The 20,037-nt window shown below is 34.8% G+C and overlaps 2 protein-coding genes across 3 annotated transcripts; both read left to right on the top strand.

Annotated features, from left to right (window-relative positions):
• Window positions 1–2,819: 2,819 nt before the first annotated feature.
• Window positions 2,820–3,422, top strand: LOC125497659 (uncharacterized). The gene has a single exon (XM_048645300.1). The coding sequence runs from the start codon at window positions 2,820–2,822 to the stop codon at window positions 3,420–3,422; it is 603 nt and encodes a 200-aa protein (XP_048501257.1).
• Window positions 3,423–6,422: 3,000 nt separating this feature from the next.
• Window positions 6,423–16,966, top strand: LOC104894173 (pentatricopeptide repeat-containing protein At1g74850, chloroplastic). Of its 2 annotated transcripts, none has more exons than XM_010680349.4 (4): window positions 6,423–8,525; window positions 13,521–13,835; window positions 13,919–14,026; window positions 16,088–16,966. In XM_010680349.4, the coding sequence occupies exons 1-4, from the start codon at window positions 6,688–6,690 to the stop codon at window positions 16,428–16,430; spliced, it is 2,604 nt and encodes an 867-aa protein (XP_010678651.2). In that variant the 5' UTR covers window positions 6,423–6,687; the 3' UTR covers window positions 16,431–16,966. The 2 variants fall into 2 exon arrangements, with proteins under 2 accessions (XP_010678651.2, XP_010678652.2); XM_010680350.4 differs by having other exon boundaries at window positions 6,424–8,525; window positions 16,091–16,966.
• Window positions 16,967–20,037: the final 3,071 nt, after the last annotated feature.

Genomic DNA, 20,037 nt, shown 5'->3' with positions numbered 1-20,037 from the left:
ATTATTTAGTTGCTTTGATTTTGGATTTCTCACTATCATCCTATTTTTCATCTATACAAATACTACCTCTGTTTTTATTTAGTTGCAACGTTTTGACTTTCACGCTTGCCAATGTACAATTTCAAATCGTTTTATCTCTAATTGTATGTAAGTAAAAATTATAAAAATTTGATATTATGAAAGCTTACATCGAAACGAATCAAACAAGACCCCACATGACTATATTTTGTTTAACATATAAATCAATAAATGTGGTCAAATAAGAGAACATGAATAGTGCAATTTGTCAAACGTTGCAACTAAAAAAGAACGGAGGTAGTATATTAAAAGTCGTGCGTGACAACGTATACACGTCACGTGGCATCTTTGTTACTCCAACAAAAATAAAATTAGCTTGCAATAAGATTTTTCAGTATCATCCAATTCTTACCTCTATACAAACTAGCATTTTTTGCACGCTATGCGTGCGTGTTCTATTAATATTTTTTGTTTTTCTGAATTAGTTATTCATCAGTTGTATGAAAAATTTGATTCAAAAATACATTTAGAATTAATGTTAACTTTTTACTTTTTTTCTTAAAGCAATGTTTCATTGGTTTTATTAGTTACTAGTTATTAAGCTCGGGCTATTCCCCGGGTAAGAAAAAAATTCATTTATTAATATTTTACTTTGATATGATAACACTAAATACAACTTGGTCTAGTGGTTAAAACTTTAGTACATTGAACTTGAGGTCACGGGATCAAAACCTATATTATACAATTTTTATTTTTTTTATTGTACATGGATTACATGAACTAAAACTCCTTAGGGAGAGCGCCACGTGGCACCGTTCCTGGTTTATGCACGCCTTTTAATATATTAGTATAGATTTGTTCATCAATATTCAAATATATTATTGAATACAATAGAAAAAAGTCTATGCTCAAATAAAGTGGAAGAATTTATGTATCAGGTTCAATCATCGAAAAGAATTTGATTTATATAATAGAGATTACCGAAGAATAATCAACATTTAGGTTTTAAAAAATTACGAGTATAATTATTAATATGAAATTCAAGTTTTAATTTTTTTCTTCTAATCGTGCCGATAAAGTTATATTATCAATTTAATTTTTGAATAATTTTTTTTCACACGTAGGTAATAAGAGGAAATCATTCTCCTTAATTTAATATTCAATTGAAATTTCAAATTTAATTCCATTATTAACTTGTTCAATATATATGGCAAGTAAGAATAAAAGATTTATATGACAATTTAATTTCATTAAGGGTATATTAGACTTTTTATGAGAGGACACCATATTCCTCCCCTCCTTCACTTATATAATCTCTATTCTCTATTATATAAGCCAAGGGATGAGGTGTGGTGTCCTCTTTTGAAGTGACTAAAATACCCTCTAATCATTTAATTTTTTCTTTTTATAAAAAATTGAAAAATGATAATCAATGAAACTTGCCATATGAGTAGGTCAAAAATGGAATATGCAATACCATTAATAACTTGACAAACTAGATTGACACAATTAATTCATGAAATCAATTAGAATCTTCAACCAAAAAAAGTTAGCAACATATCGTGATAACATAATATTTCATATTTACAAAGTTCAAACAATATGGTTTAGTAACATCTATAATTGTTAAAGAACTATATTAAAGTCGCTGAAAAGAAAATTATTAAATCATCTACCAAATTTTGCAGTGATGGTATTGAACAGTTAAACATCATTCACCTTTAATTTAAAAAGATAATAACATCTAAAAAAAAACCTCAATAATTTACATCACTATCAAAATAATTTTAGATAAAAAAAAACATGTCCATTTATATATAACTGCATAAGATTGTCGGCGTGCATATGCAACTAGTAGAGATATATTAAAAGACGTGCGTGACAATGTATACTCACCACATGGCATCTTTGTTAGAAAACAAAAATAAAATTAGCTTGCAATAAGATTTGAACTCATTACCTCATGCAATTATACATGACACAATTACCAACTCAACCAACTTTTAATCATGTTTTAAGTGTCCACATTATTATATTTGTACCTTTTAAATGTTGAGTTTTCTTTAATATATTTTAATGGGAGTGAAAAAAAATACATATCAAATTTGTAAAACAGTACCAACACGGAGCAACGCCCGAACCCAAATACTAGTGTAGTTATTAAGAGGAGAGGTTTTTTTTAGGGAAATTAATAGGAGAGGTTCTTGTCAAATTGAAAAGTGAAGTGTACATAAGAGTGTTTCATTCATATATGTAAAACATTGTAATTAAAGAAGTACTTTCTTACTCTTAATAACTTTCCTTCCTTTTTTTTATGCGAAAATAGTAAATGCATTGTATAGATTTCGATCTCATGACTTTCCTTCCCTCTTTTAGTTTACAGAAAATATAATAACTTTCATTTTTTATTTTACTGTATCTCAAATAATAAATGATATGTATTAGCTTTCTAGCTTTCTTTATTTTACGGATATGGATCAAGCGTTTTCTTTGAAGATATTACACCTATGAGAGATTCTTGGAATATCAAAGTTAGAGTCATTTGCTTATGGGAACCGCCAAGTTATTAAATTTAATGCAACTCAGAGCATAATAAAAGGATTTAGCTATTTTGAATCTCAAAATAGTGGAATTAAACAATTCATGTCAAAAGTGTTTTGTGTTCTTGCAATTGAATAAGTATGCTTTCAAAATCAATTTCGTCTATTCTATATACCACGCGTATGGTTGTTTCATTAAGCATAAAAAATTCTACATAAAAGGGTTCGGTTGGTGACTGGTGGGGGTGGTGCTTTGAGAAGATGGAAGAAGATGAGATGGGCACGGTTTTGACCACTGCATGGGTAATTTGGGGAGCCCGCTGTAAATTTCTGGTGGAGAATACTGGAGGTGTCCCTACGGAAACACTCACCTATGCTTTGAGGATTAGTCGAGAGACGATGGATGCAAGCCCCCCACTCTCGGCGGCAGATTCAATCCTCTCGCCTCATCCTGTCTCGTGGTCGAAGCCTGCTGAAACGAGGGTGAAGGTGAATGTCGATGCAGGTTGCTTGGCATCTTGGGGGAGTGGGCTTGGGGTTATTTGTAGGGACGCAAATGGCACGGTGCTGGCTGCAGGAACGCATCAATTCCAAGTGGCGTGGGAACCTCGCATAGCTGAAGCAAAGGCCATCTACTATGGCTTGAAGGTGGCGCTGGAGTTAGGCTATCAATATATTGACGTTGAAAGCGACAGTCTCTTAGCTATCCAAGCTTTGAGGAGTGTCAAAGGGGGGTCTAGTGATTTCAATTTAATTATTGAGGATATTTTAGCGTTAGCTAGTTCTTTTAATAATGTTGCTTGGTGTTTTGTTAAACGTTCGAGGAATAAGGTTGCTCATATGTTAGCCCATCTCCAACCTTAGGAGTTTGGCAAACGTATTTGGGTGGATGATGTTCCTAACTTTGTTGTTTCTTTTGCTATGGCTGATATAATATGACCCCCCTTCTTGGGTTTCCCTCAAAAAAAAAAAAAATTCTCCATAAAAATTCTGACAAAAGATGTTTGAAAAATGTAGGAGCAAGCTAAATTTATTATCGTGATTGACAAAGACGATAATAGAAAGGCTCAAATTTGGCTTAAATTACTCTTCTATCTAAGATCTTCAATTTTATCATGCTTTGGAGTGTGATGTTAGTTATGAAAATTGAAAAGAGATGAAAAGTGAGATTGGTGAGTTAGAAATACAAGGCTATCAAAAAGAAGTATTGGTCTGAACAACGGGATGCCTCCAAAACCCATGGGCAATAGAATACTATGCTTTGCTTTTTTCCTGCTAACATTTTTTTTCTTTTTTGGTGAGGATATCCTATTAAGTACTACCTTTATTCCTTTTTAATAGTTATGTTTTTACTTTTATTTGACGCTAATCATAAGTTTCCCTTTGGACTTTGACTATCATCTGTGATTTATGGTTAAGAGAATGTGGGATTTTGTTTGATTCGTCTCGTCTCTCGATATGTACTTTTATAGTATTGATTTTTTTATATTTTTCACAAATACAAAATTAGAGATATAAAGGCTCAAAGCAGTGCATCGACATGCTGGAAAAGTGTAAGTGTAACTATTATTTAGGAATGGAGATATTATTAACACTTAAAATCTAGCTTTTGTAAAATTAGGGTGCGTTCTATTCAACTTATTGGCCCTGAACTTATTGGACCTTATCTGAACTGAACTTATTGAACCTGAACTGAACTTATTAAACCTGATTGGACCTGATTCAACTTATTGGACCTGATTGAACCTGATTGGAACTTATTGGACCTTATTGGAACTTATTGACCTTATTGAAACTTATTAGACCTTATTGGCCCTGATTGAAACTTATTAGACCTTATTGGACCTGATTGAAACTTATTAGACCTTATTGGACCTGATTGAAACTTATTTGACCTTATTAGACAAAAAAAATGATCATTAATAACATAAATATTACCACTAACGTAAATACTACCCTCAAAATTTTTTATGGAGTAATAATTATTATAATTCGTCCTTTAAAAAATAATGATTATTAATTATCTCTCATGATAATTAATTTAACAAAAAAAAATTACTATTTATATATTTGCCTATACATAACTTTCACCACTAATATATCTAATAGTCTTATTTTGATTTTAAAATAAAACACTAATAGAAAAGCAAAAAATTTAATATGAATAATAAAATAATAGACATAATACAAATAAATAATAAAATAATAGACATAATACAAATAAATAATAAAATAATGTAATTCTAATTATTATTGCAAAATATTGTAATTATAATTATTATTATTATTGTTAACCTTAATTATTTAACCATGATTATAATATTATTTAATAACAATATGAATAATCAAATAATAAACAATAATAAAAGTATAATAATATACATTGTGGTACTTTAATAAAAAATTCTAATAATAACATAATCAGCTAATAGTAATATGAATAATAAAATAATAGACATAATATAAAAAATAATAAAATAATAGGCATAATACAAATATAATAATAATAATAGACACTAATACAAGTATAATACATATAATCATTGTGGTACTTTAATTAAAATTCTAATAATAACATAATCAGCTAATAGTGATATGAAATTATGAATAACAAAATAATGGACAATAATACAAATGTTTATTAAACATTGACTATTTGGACCTTATTGGACCTTATTAGACCTGATTGGAACTTATTGGACCTTATTAGACCTGATTGGAACTTATTGCACCTGATTGGAACTTATTGCACCTGATTGGAACTTATTGGACCTTATTAGACCTTATTGGAAGTTATTGCCCTTATTAGACCTTATTGCAACTTATCTGAACTTATTGGACCTGAAACTTAATTTTTTAAGTTGAACAGAACGCACCCTTAGTTTACCTTTTATATGAACTTTGAGTCATATTCTTTTGGACTTGTTTTCACTTAGTTCAGTTTAGTTTCAATTGAATGCAGTATAATTACTCTCACTAGTTCAGTTGCTCCCAGTTCCATTCAGTTCAGCTTAGTTTCTCCTAATCCAAAAGAACGGGACCTTAACGATGGTAATGACCAACATAAATTCCAATTTAAATTTCTTATTAAAAGAAAGTTTATTGGAACAATTTCTCTTGATAATGACACTTCAAGAGATATCAATTGCAGGCTAACCCAAATCAAATCCCAATATATTCATGTTACTCAATGTATTTTTGATAAAGTTTTTTAATTTTTTTTTATAATGAAGTTTATGTGTTTGTATCGGCATCAAATATGTCTATGTTATTTCCACATTAAAAAAAAAAAATATAATAATGAATATTGATCACTTCATCTTCATTAAATATTGAAAAAGTATTTAAATGAACATGTTACTGGTACCATGCTCATTTTCTTCAGCCAGAAAGAAAGAAACTAGGAAGAAACTACTGGCATCATGCTCATATAATGTTTAGAAACTTATATTTTTCCAAAGACAATTATTAATCTTGCTTTGCATGGGTGCCAATCATAATTATAGAACTATTTCTTTTAGTAATGTCGTCCCCAAAACCATAAGTTTTATGACGATTTACATGTTGTTGGTTACTTCAACACGGGGTAAACATAATATGGAGGGATTATTTAAGTAAACACATTAAAACACAGGGGGTATATGATGATTGAATATTCAAAAAATTGATTGTAATTGAATAACTAAAATTCTTTTATTCAAGTATAATTAAAATCTAACCAGTCCAAACTCCAAACTATCAACTTTCGAAATCAATATAATGTTTATATCTAGTTAACTAAGTAGTTGTTCAGTTGTGCTTCTGTTAACTAACTTATGATTATAGCTAAAACCATAAAATGTCAGGTTAACTACCTTAATTTTCCTAGTCACAGTAAACAGAACAAATGGGCGGGCTTCATCCTCTCAATAAAGAAAAAGAAAATGAAAAAGAAAAAAAATTGCAACGGTCTTCGTTATCCAAAAGTATCTTCCCTCTGCAAATTCCCTCCTTCATCTTCATCCCCAAAATTCTTCTTTTTTTTTCTCTGTAACTTCAATTTCAAATCAATCTACCTTAAAACCCAGAAAAACCCTAATTATTTTACCCCAATTTCCCCATTTCTGATGCAAATTCATCTCCACCCAATATGCTAAAAACCCTTAATTTCTCCCTTTCTCTCTCATCTCAATCTTTTTTCTCTCCTAAACCAAACCCACTTCCCAATTTCCCTCCTAATTCCTTTAATCTACAAAAGTTCCCTTTTTTCTCAAAATCCCACTCTCTCTCCTCTAATTTTAGGTCCAAAGCTAAACCCAAAGACCTAATTTTGGGCAACCCATCAATCATAGTTGAAAAGGGTAAGTATAGTTATGATGTTGAAACCTTAATTAACAAGTTAAGTAGTCTCCCACCTAGAGGTTCTATTGCTAGATGTCTTGATGCCTTTAAAAACAAGCTATCTCTTAATGATTTTGCTTTGGTTTTTAAGGAATTTGCTCAAAGAGGGGATTGGCAGAGGTCCTTAAGGTTGTTTAAATATATGCAGCGCCAAGTTTGGTGCAAACCTAATGAACATATATACACTATTATCATTGGGGTGTTGGGTAGAGAAGGGTTGCTTGAGAAATGCCATGAGGTGTTTGATGAAATGCAGGTACATAGTATCCCTCGTAGCGTGTTCTCTTACACTGCTTTGATTAATTCGTATGGTAGGAATGGTCAGTATGAGACTGCCCTTGAGTTGTTGAATAGGATGAAGAAAGAGAGGGTGGCTCCTAATATATTGACTTATAATACTGTGATTAATTCCTGTGCTAGAGGTGGGTTGGATTGGGAGGAATTGTTGGGGTTGTTTGCTGAGATGAGACATGAAGGGATTCAACCTGATATTGTGACTTATAACACGCTGCTTAGCGCTTGTGCTAGTAGAGGGCTTGGTGATGAGGCTGAGATGGTCTTTAGAACTATGAATGAGAGCGGGGTTTTGCCTGATATAACGACGTATAGCTATGTTGTTGAGACGTTTGGCAAGTTGGATAAGCTTGGAAAGGTCACTGATCTTTTGAAGGAGATGGAATTGAGTGGTAAGTTGCCAGATATATCGTCGTATAATGTGTTATTGGAAGCTTATGCACAGGAAGGATCTATTAAAGAGGCTATGGGGGTGTTTAGGCAGATGCAGGAAGCAGGTTGCATGCCGAATGCTAGTACATATAGTATTTTGTTGAATCTGTATGGTGGCAAGGGGAGGTATGACGATGTTCGAGAGCTTTTCCTTGAGATGAAAGTAAGCAATACTGAGCCAGACGCTGCCACTTACAATATACTTATACAGGTTTTTGGTGAGGGTGGATATTTTAAGGAAGTGGTGACTTTATTTCATGATATGGTGGAGGAAAATGTTAACCCGAATATGGAAACCTATGAAGGGTTGGTCTTTGCTTGTGGTAAAGGAGGGTTGTATCAGGATGCAAAAGAGATTTTATCACATATGAATGAGAAAGGCTTGGTGCCGAGTCCTAAGGCATACACTGGAGTTATTGATGCTTATGGACAAGCTGGATTGTATGAGGAAGCTCTTGTCGCTTTTAACACTATGAATGAGGTGGGAAGCAGGCCTAGTGTGGAAACCTATAATTCTTTGATTCACACATATGCAAGAGGTGGACTTTATAAGGAGGTTGAAGCAATCTTGACCAGGATGAATGATTCTGGCATACCTAGGAACAGGGATTCATTCAACGGGGTCATTGAAGGTTTTAGACAGGGAGGTCAGTTTGATGATGCTATAAATGCTTATGTTGAGATGGAAAATGCAGGATGTGACCCTGATGAGCAGACACTTGAGGCAGTCTTAAGTGTCTATTGTTTTGCTGGGCTTGTTGAAGAGGCCGAGGAGCAGTTTCAGGAAATAAAAGCTTTAGGAATACTACCGAGTGTGATGTGTTACTGCATGATGCTTGCAGTCTATGCAAAAACTGACAGGTATTTTTCTTTGTTGTCATTCTCTTCATATTCTTTTGCTGCTGAAGTAAATAAGTCTCATAGAAATTGCTGACATCGATTTTATTTAGATGGTAATGTAAGCATCCCTACTAGACAATGTCCATGTAATTACAGATATGTATCTGCACACTGTATTGATTTACACTTGAAGAGGCTTAGTTATTATCTATAGGAGATGGCCATCTCTTTAAGTAGCTGGCCTAGACGTAGCTACAGCTCCAGTGGATATTCCCGAAACATCGTTTTTTGTATTTCTTCAAAAACATTCAGTGGTTTTGGTAACTGTCATATTTACAGAAATTCTAGGAAATACCAGCAAGCCTTTAGGTAGTGAGATGAGAAATGATGTGCTTCTTACATGGCTTTTTGAATTCCTCTTCATCATACAAACTTTTAGGTTATAGTTATGTTGGTTGGTGACTTGGCTTCGAGCTCTGTCTTTCTAGGAAGTTGGTATGGTCATCAGTAGGGACGGGAATATTTGTTTTCAGATTGTGAACTTGATATTTACCCTCCAAAGAGCTATCTCCTGGCCTACCAGTGAGCTTCTTGCCCAAAGTCAGATAGGTCCTTGTTAGCTTGCTAGATCAACTTAAGTAACCCATTCTGGTTTCTAAAATTAATATGCTGCTTACAGAGACTGGGAGCGGACATCTTTTGGAGTTCATTACTCATGTATTCTTCTACCACATTTAAGACAAATATGAATTTGTGGGTTTCCTTGATGGGAGATTTTTTTGATGACAGTTTGACTGCTGAATCGACCTACTTGATGTGAGATTCGTAATAGGCTTGACGACAACTTGACTGCTGAACTTATCTAGAACTTGGATATACAATTGAACCAATAACTTGTGAGTGGAATTTGGATACACATTATGCAAGATGTATCTGATGTAGAATTCTATTTAATGTGGTATCAATACTTCCCCCCTTTTGAAATAAGTGAAACACTTCTCTCTTTTATGTGAGAATTTTTTGAGAGAAGTGTTTCACTTATTTCAGAATGGAGGAAGTATATTTCAATATTATGGTATAAGGCATAGTATATCTATAATACAACAACAACAACAACAAAGCTTTAGTCCCAAAATGATTTGGATAGTATATTGTTATAACAAATGCAAAATTCATCTACATATATTGCTAGGAATAGGTTAAATTATTTAAAATCATTAGTTGTGTGCAAATGATTTGAAAAGGTCAAATGCTAAATCTAGGCTTTTTTGGGGTTCAAACCTCTTAACTTCTAAACGATAATGTAGCTCTTTGAGTAAGAGGAACAAGGGGAATGTGTCATGTTTAAGGCTACAGTGCAACCGTTCACTGCTTGGATGGTCAAACTAGAATTTATTGGTTCAAGTGGTTGTCAAGCTTACTGCGGAAGAGGAACATCTGCAACGTGAAATTCCCCCCCCCCCCTTTTATAGGTAATCATGTCTCTTGTCTAGGCCTATACTTGAAACTTTGACCACTAGTCCAGTACTACGTGAACTCTTTAAGTATTAAGGTTTTAGATAGCATGAAGTAGGAGTTGTATGAAGATAATTGTCACCAGAAACGCAGAGGAAATCCACCGAACATCCTGCAGATATACCTGAGATAACCAATCATTTTTACTCTTGGAAATTTTTATTACTTCGATAACAAAGTATTGCCTAACCCTCTTAAACACCAGTGAACTATGTGTTAGGTTCTTTGTTCCACGCATAATGTTCTATCGTTCAAGTGACATCGTGGAACTCAAACTGGGATTTTTTCTGTTGCAAGATAGCCATGCTGTAACAAATTCGGATTTGTCGTTTTGATTTTCACTGTGTAATCTTTTGCGTGATCGTGACTTGTCGTGGTAGAACTTCTTTTTCCAATTACGTTCGTTCTTACTAAAATTAGGCAAAAAAAAAATAAAAAGTGTGGAAAAACATACACCGCATCAGATCTAAATATGCACATATCAAAGAATAAAGAAGAATACGCAAAGGGCATTCAAGGTGTTAAATGTACAAGTTGTGTCAATGTTTATATTAAGATACGGCATTTTTGTTTGATTTATATGATTGATTGATTAGGATTGCTATTTTTATTAAATTCTATATAAAAAAGATACTTTACTAATAATTATGTAATCAATGAAACATATTGTTCTAAATAATTATTTATCCACCAAGGACTTAACTATTTTTGTTTGATCTATATGATTGATTCATCGGGGTTTGGTCAATGGTCATATTATATTGAAAGAATATCTCTTAGCCTAATAAATGCACATATCAGGTAAATATCCAAAACTTCTTTTTGGAAAAAAATTCACATTGTATTAACCATGATTGTTCCATTACAAGCCACTGCCACAAAATAGGACTGCTACATGCACATGAGTCATGACTGTGTCCGTCTTTTTGTTTCGCTGCTGGTGACCACATTCGTTTGATTCAACCATCTTTTGTCGATGATGGATCTAAATAAAGAGACATAAGATTGTATGAAGCAATTGGTCCTGCAAATAGATTGTAGTTCAAAAGAGCTAAGTGAGAGTTGAAGGTCCTGAAAGATATAGAAAGAAATGATAATATTATAGCTCTATTTCATATGTATCTTGGATGAAAACATTGGAGTGTAGGGAAAAAATCCTTAGACTATATGTTACAGTCATGTAGCCTAGATAGTGAACATGGTATGTTTGAGGTTCTCAATGTATGACATTTGGAGCATAAGTGTCTAAATTTAAATAGTTCAATAAACTTTTTGTAGTTCTTTATTTGTGATAGTAGAGTGTTCTTGTGCATGCAAACAAGGCCCAGTAAGTAACCACTCCAACAGGAATAAGCCGATAGCCCTTTCACTACTTACGAAAACAAAAATCCTGATGCATATGTGAAGTTTTTCTTGTTTTTTCTCTTGATTTGAGGCTTTCGAGTTTAGATCTACATCTGAGTTTTCGTGCTAGACTTGGTCAACTGAGACTGCAAGAATTGCTTTACACCTGTACAGTGTAGAGACAAAATTCCTAAGACAATCTATAACATGCCAAGGTTATTGCATATTCGCCCTTCTTTTGGCTCCCCTTTCCTGGGTAAGTGATAAAATTATATCAAGAGCATCGATAAGACATCATAGCAGGTGTTTTCATTTACATAAGGAGTGTCGGAGATCATGTCCCTCAGGCTATTGTAGATCTTTCTTTTTTTCTTTCCTTTTTTGTCTTTTTAGGGGGAAGGGGGGATTGGGAAGTAGGGAAAGAATATCACTTCATCCATCCACAAATCAAAGGAGAAAAAGTATCGTTGTGACTTTGCTTCAGCTATCCAGTAGCCAAAGACATAGTGTCAAATCTTTTGTGGGGCAAAGCTTTTTTCCCCTTTGGAATATGCTGGTTTCTTTTGCTTTCTGTGCACCATGAAAGCACATCTCCTTGGGGAAATAATCTTTGCTTTGCTCAAATAACATTAAAAGAGGAATTAATAATAATGACTTCGTTCAAGCAAGTTACAAATGTCCTGATTAAAAGATGTATCCTTTCTTAACAAGCAATCGTACATCATATCTTCTCCATAAGGATCGTTTCCTTTGTAAATATAAATTTCTTTAGCCTTAATGGTTGCGCGTTCTCAGTCAATGGGAAACTAGAGAGGTAATTATCTTAATGCCTTTGGCTACCATATAAAGGGATCAGATTCTCTATAGTACCTATTTTTATGTGAGATAATTCTGAAGAGGTCGACAACTTGGACCTTGCAAGCTCATCCTCACATCAAATGTTTTGCCTAAGGGAAAAGCTTTATCCTCTCTTTCCTTGAATCACAATCAAAACTTTGAATTGTTCTTTCTCTGTACATCATTTCGATGGCAGACGACACTTTTTTGATGTACCAAACTATCCTCTCAGGCTTTCGGCACCATGTTTCAGCTTGGTAACATCTTCCAATACTTCCATATAGTAGGTGAACCTCCACATCCCCTTTCGTCTTTTGAGGCCTTCATTCATAATATGAAGGGTCCAATACCAAGACCCTCATCCTGTTTAAGTGAAAAAACCTTTCTGATCTCTTTGCTTGCCCATGGAGAGCCTTGTTCAGTTTGGTTAAATGTATGGGCTAAACTGGCACTGTTGTCTGGCAGAGATAGCGAACATGGACGTAAAGTAAAGATAGCTGAAGGTGCTTAAAGCTACTTTGATGTACTCCCTTCAGAAAAGAGCTCAGATCACTGGCCTGGGAAATTCCTTCTAAACCTTTCAATAATGAGATCTGAAAGATATACTCATTTTGGAGAACCAAGAGACTGGAAGAAAGTTCACGTCACATCTGAAGATTAGCTAAAGAATGCCCATCTAGAAACGTATCAACTTGGGCTTAACGCACTCTTGTTTAGATACATCCTTCAGTCTACTTCAGCTAAATCATGCCTGACCAATTGCTAAAAGTAAGAGATCTTATTGTCTTTATAATGGGCTACATGACTTTGAGAAAGCTCTCCAGTTACTGAAAAAATGAATGTAAAATAGGCATGTCTTTAGCATGGGTATAATGAGTTGGAAAGTGAAGTCTCTTTATTGCTGCTGTTGTTAATTTTCCAAGTCAACTGATGTATCTTAAAATTGTTACATTAGTTAAATTTTGGCTTGAAACGTTAAAATGCTGCATTATATGATTAGAGTTATCCAAAATGTCAAATCATTTTGTTCTTTACACCCAGTTGCCCTTTTGTTATAACTCAAGTGGGTTTTAGAGAAATGATCACTGAATTATACTGGATTTTGGTCTTGCTTTGGTTGTGGCTATCATAATACTAAACCTGCTGTTTGTTCATTCTATCTGTTTCTCTCTGAAGTTCAATTTTACGTTAACTTCTATGCTGACATTGCGTTCCACATAGTCATAGACTGAGGCACAGGTGCCAAATTTGAAATTCCTACTACATATTGTACTCCTGAGTTTGCACTGTATTTCACCCCTTGCGCTTCTTCCAAACCAGGTTGAATAATGCATATGAATTGCTGAATGAAATGCTGAATCATAAAACTTCCAATATTCATCAAGTAATCGCTCAGATGATCAAGGGAGATTTTGATGATGACTCCAACTGGCAGATGGTAGAATATGTATTTGACAAACTTAATTCTGAAGGTTGTGCCTTTGGAATGAGGTTTTACAACACTCTTTTAGAAGCACTGTGGTGGCTTGGCCAGAAGGAGCGTGCAGCAAGGGTGCTGAATGAAGCAACAAAAAGGGGACTTTTCCCCGAATTGTTCCGTCGTAACAAGCTGGTCTGGTCTCTTGATGTACATAGGTACAACAAGTGCTTTAATCATAATAAACCTTTAAACCTTTTTTGAGTTATCCCCTTCTTATCTTAAAGTGATCAATGTACAGGATGTGGCCTGGCAGTGTATGTGTGGCAATGTCAGTTTGGCTGAATAATATGGTAATGATGTACAAGAGCGGGACAGATCTTCCAAAAGTAGCCACTATTGTTGTAGTGTAAGTTTTCCTCATTTTCCTTGCTTACTGTCCCCTTCTTACTCAGTGATGACTGTCTTCTTTTATTGACTCACAAAACGTACTAATACCCTTGTATCTACATTCATTCCCATCCGAAACCATCAAGCTGAACATGAGTGCATACTATGAATGGATTTCTGAGTTTATCTTATTTTGAGGCTAAATCAATCTCTGAGTTCAGGAGTAGCTAGCTCAGTTCGTGACTCTAGTTCTGTTGAGTAGCATCGAGAAGGCTAATCTTCTTTACTCATGTGGCCTGTGGGGCTGAAATATATCAAGATTTGGTTCCAATATTCCAGGAACAAAGTCAGATATGTCGAGGAATTGTTGATGTACTTTTGACAGATTATCACTGACATTAGTGAGTTTAGCACACTGCTCTTCCAAATTGACAGATTAAGGGCCAATTTAGCAAATTGATACATGAAGATTGATTTTCTGCACATTCATAAAAGAGCTCCCATGATATGTTGTCTGTGAAAATACACGTAAACATTGGCTAGGATAGGATCATGAGAGTTATTTGCTATATTTCCATTTTTCAACATCTTTTTATTTTAATATTTTATAAAACTCCCAAAAATCCAAAATTTGATCAGTGAAGTGCCCTAAACCTTTAATTTGTCAACTACATAAAATTACTAGAAAAGAACTGTAGGATTTAGAAAGCTCATCATCACAATGAAGGAAATGATTGGAAAAAGGAAAATTGCCAAGTACTGTACATGTACCTATTATGGTCAATATGTAATTGTATTTGATAGGTCACTATCTTTATATACCGAAAATTTCTTTTGTCCATTACAAATGTGGCAACACAACCCCCTCTTTCACCCCCACGCCCTACCTTTTCTCCTATCTGCTATGAGGACTTGGGCTGGGCAGTCCTATCTCAGGGATCTGGCCCAGCCTGGAAGCAACAACATCCCCCCACCCACCTACCCCCATCCCGAGCCCCCCATGAGAATCGATCTATTCCCGTCAATGTGGGAGACAAGATGGCAAATCATCTTGCTCTCACTTGATTCCCCCTGCACCCTACTCATATAACATGTAATTTGGTTACATAATAAGTGCATAACCACCAAAAATGCACTCATTATTATCAGTCTTTGGTGTACAGCCTTTAACAGTAATTGGAGTCAAATTGTTTCATTTGTACAAGTGACTCAAGCTGTTATGGAGTATGGGGGGCTATAAAAAAAACCCAAGATGTAGTGCTGATTTGAATTGTTAACCCTAAGATTTTGTCAAGATGAATGCCGCACTGCAATTTGAAGCCTGTGTCTTGATAAATTATATCATTACCAAGTGCTCTTTTGTGCGTTTTGGGTTTGTGATGATACCAAAGAGCTGCTCCGGATAGAGCTTAGTATGTATAAAGCATAGACCATTTGGGCTTCATGTTGTCATTTAGCTGATAAATAATGGAAAGACAGAGTTCCCTTACCCTGTTCTGGATATTTCTGAAGGATTATTACAACATCTCTTGCGTCTTGTTAAATTTTAAAAAGAAACATATATGACGGATCTTTTAGAATTTCTGGACTATTCTGAACTGCAATTAGCAATGCACTATCCTCCGTTTTCTTGTTCCTTAAATATAGAATTTTTTTTTCTAAGAATTATAGAAGAAGAGGCTGAAATAAGAAATACTGTCTGTTTTAAGTACATTTTACTAGTTTTATGCTTATATTACCGTTGATTATTGGCTTTATTCAATTTTTTATATTTCAAAGAAGACATACTTCCTTTCTTAAATAAGTGCAACATTTGCTTATTCTAAAACATCATCATGTATTCATGCGGAATCTTTATAGACTTGTTTCAGACTTTCAATGTGTATTTTTGACATAATTACTATACTATACTATACATAATGAAAGATTAATGATCGAAGTTTTTGTTTGAAGGCCGTGAAAAAACAAATATTGCACTTATCTTAGAGTGGAGGATAGAGGAAGTGCATGTGACGGGGGGAAAAAATAATTTTGATCCAGTTTCTTTTGCCTTAATGATTTTTATTCTTTGTTCTACTAGCAGAAGAGGAGACATGGAGAAGAACTCTGCCGCAGAAAATTTCCCAGTTGCAAAGATGGCTACTTCGTTTTTAAAGGATAATTTACCATCATCGTCGTTTGATTTCCCTGATTGGAACAAGGGTCGCATTGTGAACCAGAACACCCAGCTAAAGCGACTATTGTCTGAATTTCTACCTGCTGCTAAATCTGAGACAGAAGAAGTGATTAAACTCACCAATACCACCTTGCCTCTATCTTTATCACGAACATCCATGAGGACTAGTAGGAGAGAGAAGCACAATAGTACGGATACAGATACTCGCAATAGAAGACAGAAAGAGCTTATGCCTAGTACAGTTTAACAAGGATGAGAGTCCATTTGATTGATTGTCCACTTTTCAAGGTTCAGGTTTTGCTAATGACTGTCCTATTATGGAAATTAAACTTCCAGGGTTGTGTTGAGGGCCAATGCAAAAGCTGCTTGGCAGAAAACAGCCAAAGATATACATACCCTTATTGCGCGTAACCTGGTCCTTTCAAGACAGTTCAAGACACGGAATCTCTGCATAGAATCCATGGTTTATCAGTTTCGACAGCTTATTGCTACGATCCATGGAGCAAGTAGAATTTCAGGAAGACTAAAGAAGGGAATTGCTTGCTCTCTGTTAGATCCACTTGTACATGATTACTCATTAAGAAATTTTGGGCATAAGTTCTAGTGTAGTAGTCAGGGAACAGAGTTGAGAATAGCTGGGTTATACTTGGTTTGTATTCAAATAATCGGTGTTCTACTTGAATTCCCCTTGTGTAGATCCGGTATGTTTAGAAAATGAATCAGATAAGTTGAATGTTCAAAGAGCAAAATTGTTATATCTACATACAGTGTTCTTAATTATTAGCACATTTCTAAATCTGTGATGACAGGATTATTGGAGTACACATGTTGACACTCGTGATCGCTTAGAGCCCCTCTTCCATCAATAGGTACTCCCAACGCGTCGACCACACGCCCTAGCATAGCCTTTCCCGCAGGAACATTTTGGCTCTGTAGGCTCCTGACGTAAACGTTTCTTGCTTATTTGAGTAGAGGAAACGAAATTCCCTGATAAAAATAGTGCTAGCTTAAATTTGTTAAATGTATGGGTTAAAGTAGTAAAGAATTAAAGCAATGTGGTTAAATTTCTTAACATCTCGGGTAAATTGGGTTCCTGATAATGTACCGTGCGCTGAAATTGAGTTTATCATACAAAAACTGAATATATCGGGAAAAAAACGACTATATCATACGAAAACTAACTATATTAAAAAATTGACTATAGCATATAAAAACTGACTGTATAAAAGGTGATTATATCATATAAAAACATGCTATATCAAACAAAAACTAAATGTATCAAATGAAAACGGACTATATTATGTGATTTTCGATGTATGATATTGTGAATCCGGTTCATTCATTCTTTTTTATTTCCTAATTGCATTGGATTGTTGGACTACAAGTTGTCAAACCCTAGTTTAGGGCTTCGGGCCATAATTTGGGTTGGATGCTATAGCAGGCTCATACACAAGTACAAGTGTAGAGTTGGGCCACGTGATAAGATACAAACTAGACAAGTTTTGAATTTTAATCACCTTTGGTTCGAATAATTGGAATACATTCGTAGGAAAATTGACTAATGACAATAGTGCATTTTCTAGGAAATGCAACTATATGTGGAAGAAATAATTTCCCCTACTTTCTTGTCCCTAAAGTATGCACCATCACTATTTTTGAGTCAAAGTTTAAGAACTTTGACCAGAAATTCTTTTCGACACATGAGAAAAATTAATTGTTATGTGAAATTTGATTAGATTTGCTTTAATGTATATTTTCTCAATATACCTTTTGTAATTATTATTAATGCATAATTAAATACTCCCTCCGTCCCATAATATAAGTCCTGATTCCGTTTTTACGCGGGTATTAAGGCAAATGAAATCTTCATTGGATAAATGTACCATGATTCACTTGTATTGGGAAGCACATAATTTTTGTTTAAAAAAAAAAAAATAATCTGATGTATTGGATTAGGCGTGCAGCCTTTAATCCTCATGGAAGCTCAAAGGTTTTCGCTTTCTACTGCAGTATATAATGACAAATCCACCATTAACAACTTTGCCCAATGAAATCACTTTATTACTTTCTCTCAACCAATAAAATCACAAGAAATACCATTACACAGATTCACAGTTTCTTAAGCCAAATCTAACGGCTGTAAGTAAATCTCATCAATTAACTTAAGGATGTTGCCAAATTAAAGCTTTTGGCGCCATGGATACAGTATAAATATAGGGCATTTCAGTTTTTTTTGTTCTCACTTCCTCATTACAAACACAGAGTACCATACTTAACCAAAAACCAAAAAAAAAAAAAACAAAATCTTCAGCATCATCGCCTGCTCCTTCATGGCTTCAGAGTGGAATTTGAATGATGCTTGGTCACCAAGTGACTATGATGACAGTGACAATGATATTGCACCAGAGGGTGGGGACTTGGAACACTTGGGCTTCCAACTGGACATGAATGAGGCACAACCAGCATCAACAGGAGACAATGAAGAAGCTGCCACAGCTCATCATAAGCTGAGGAACAGGCTCAGCAGTGATAACAAGTTACAAGTCTTGTTATTCCTTCTCAACAGAGCAAAGGAAGGTAAGTTGCAATATGGCAGCATCAAATTAGCTGCAGTTCAGTTTAATGTTGCAACAAAAACTGTTAGTCGCATATGGAATGCAGCAAAAAGTTTTACAGAAACCATGTTAAGGTGTAGTGTTGAGGGAAGACTGCATTTATGTGGTAGGAAGAGGATACAAATTCAGTCAAGTGACATAACAAAACTATCAATGGGGCAGAGACTTGCATAAGAGATCTTGCCACATTGATTGGTGTTTCAAAATCAACAGTCCATAGAATGGTTCAAAGGGGACTCATTAGGCCACACACAAACCCATTGCACCCTGGTTTAAAGGATGCCAATAAGTTAACCAGGTTACAATGGATTTTGAGGTTACTAATGGGTGAGTCCTCTTACTAAGAGAAAATATTTCCCAATGTATGACTTTGTGCACTTGGATGAGAAATGGTTTTACCTTAGTAACAATCTCAAAGAGTGTACTTACCGAGATGAGGGGTCAGTACAGAGCAGCAAGCAGCAGTAAATTCATACCAAAAGTGATGTTTACAGCAGTGGTGGGGAGGCCAAGATACAATGAAGAAGGCGAGTGCACTTTTGATGGGAAAATTGGCATTTTCCCATTCACTTACCAAGAGCCAGCAAAGAGGTCATCAAAAAATAGAGCAAGAGGAACTATGGTCACCAAAGTGTGGAATCAGTGAACCAGAGGGTCACTAGAACCATGCTCATAGAGCAAATCATACCAGCTATCATTGCAAAATGGCCACAAGATGATGGTGGGCCCAAAACAATATACATCCAGCAGGATAATGCCAAAGCACACATATCACAGGAAGATCCACAATGGCAAACAGTTTGTCAACAAAATGGTTTCACTTTCATTTTAATCCAACAACCACCCAATAGTCCAGACTTGAACATCCTAGACCTTGGATTTTTCAGATCCATTCAATCACTCATGCACAAGAAGATGCCAAAGACCATTGACATTTATTAGAGGCTGTCAACCAAGCTTTTAATGAGCTAGACCATACCACATTAAGTAATGTTTGGTTATCTCTTCAATATGTTATGAATGAGGTATTGAAAGTTGGTGGGGGGAACAACTACAATGTTCCTCATGTAAACAAGAAAAAACTGGAGAGAAATGGGATGTTAGAAGAACAAGTAACTGCACCAATGTGGGCAGTTGCTGATGCATGGGAAAGGGTGGTTAATGGGGCTTCAAGCTCTAACATGGAAGGGACTAGCAATGTTTATTCATCAAGTTGTTTTTTTTCTGTTTTAGTGAAGT

This window comes from Beta vulgaris, chromosome 5 (assembly GCF_026745355.1).
Source record: "Beta vulgaris subsp. vulgaris cultivar EL10 chromosome 5, EL10.2, whole genome shotgun sequence".
NCBI lineage: Eukaryota > Viridiplantae > Streptophyta > Magnoliopsida > Caryophyllales > Amaranthaceae > Beta > Beta vulgaris.
Note: the sequence above shows the minus strand (reverse complement) of the source record. Positions and strands in the feature narration are given on the sequence as shown.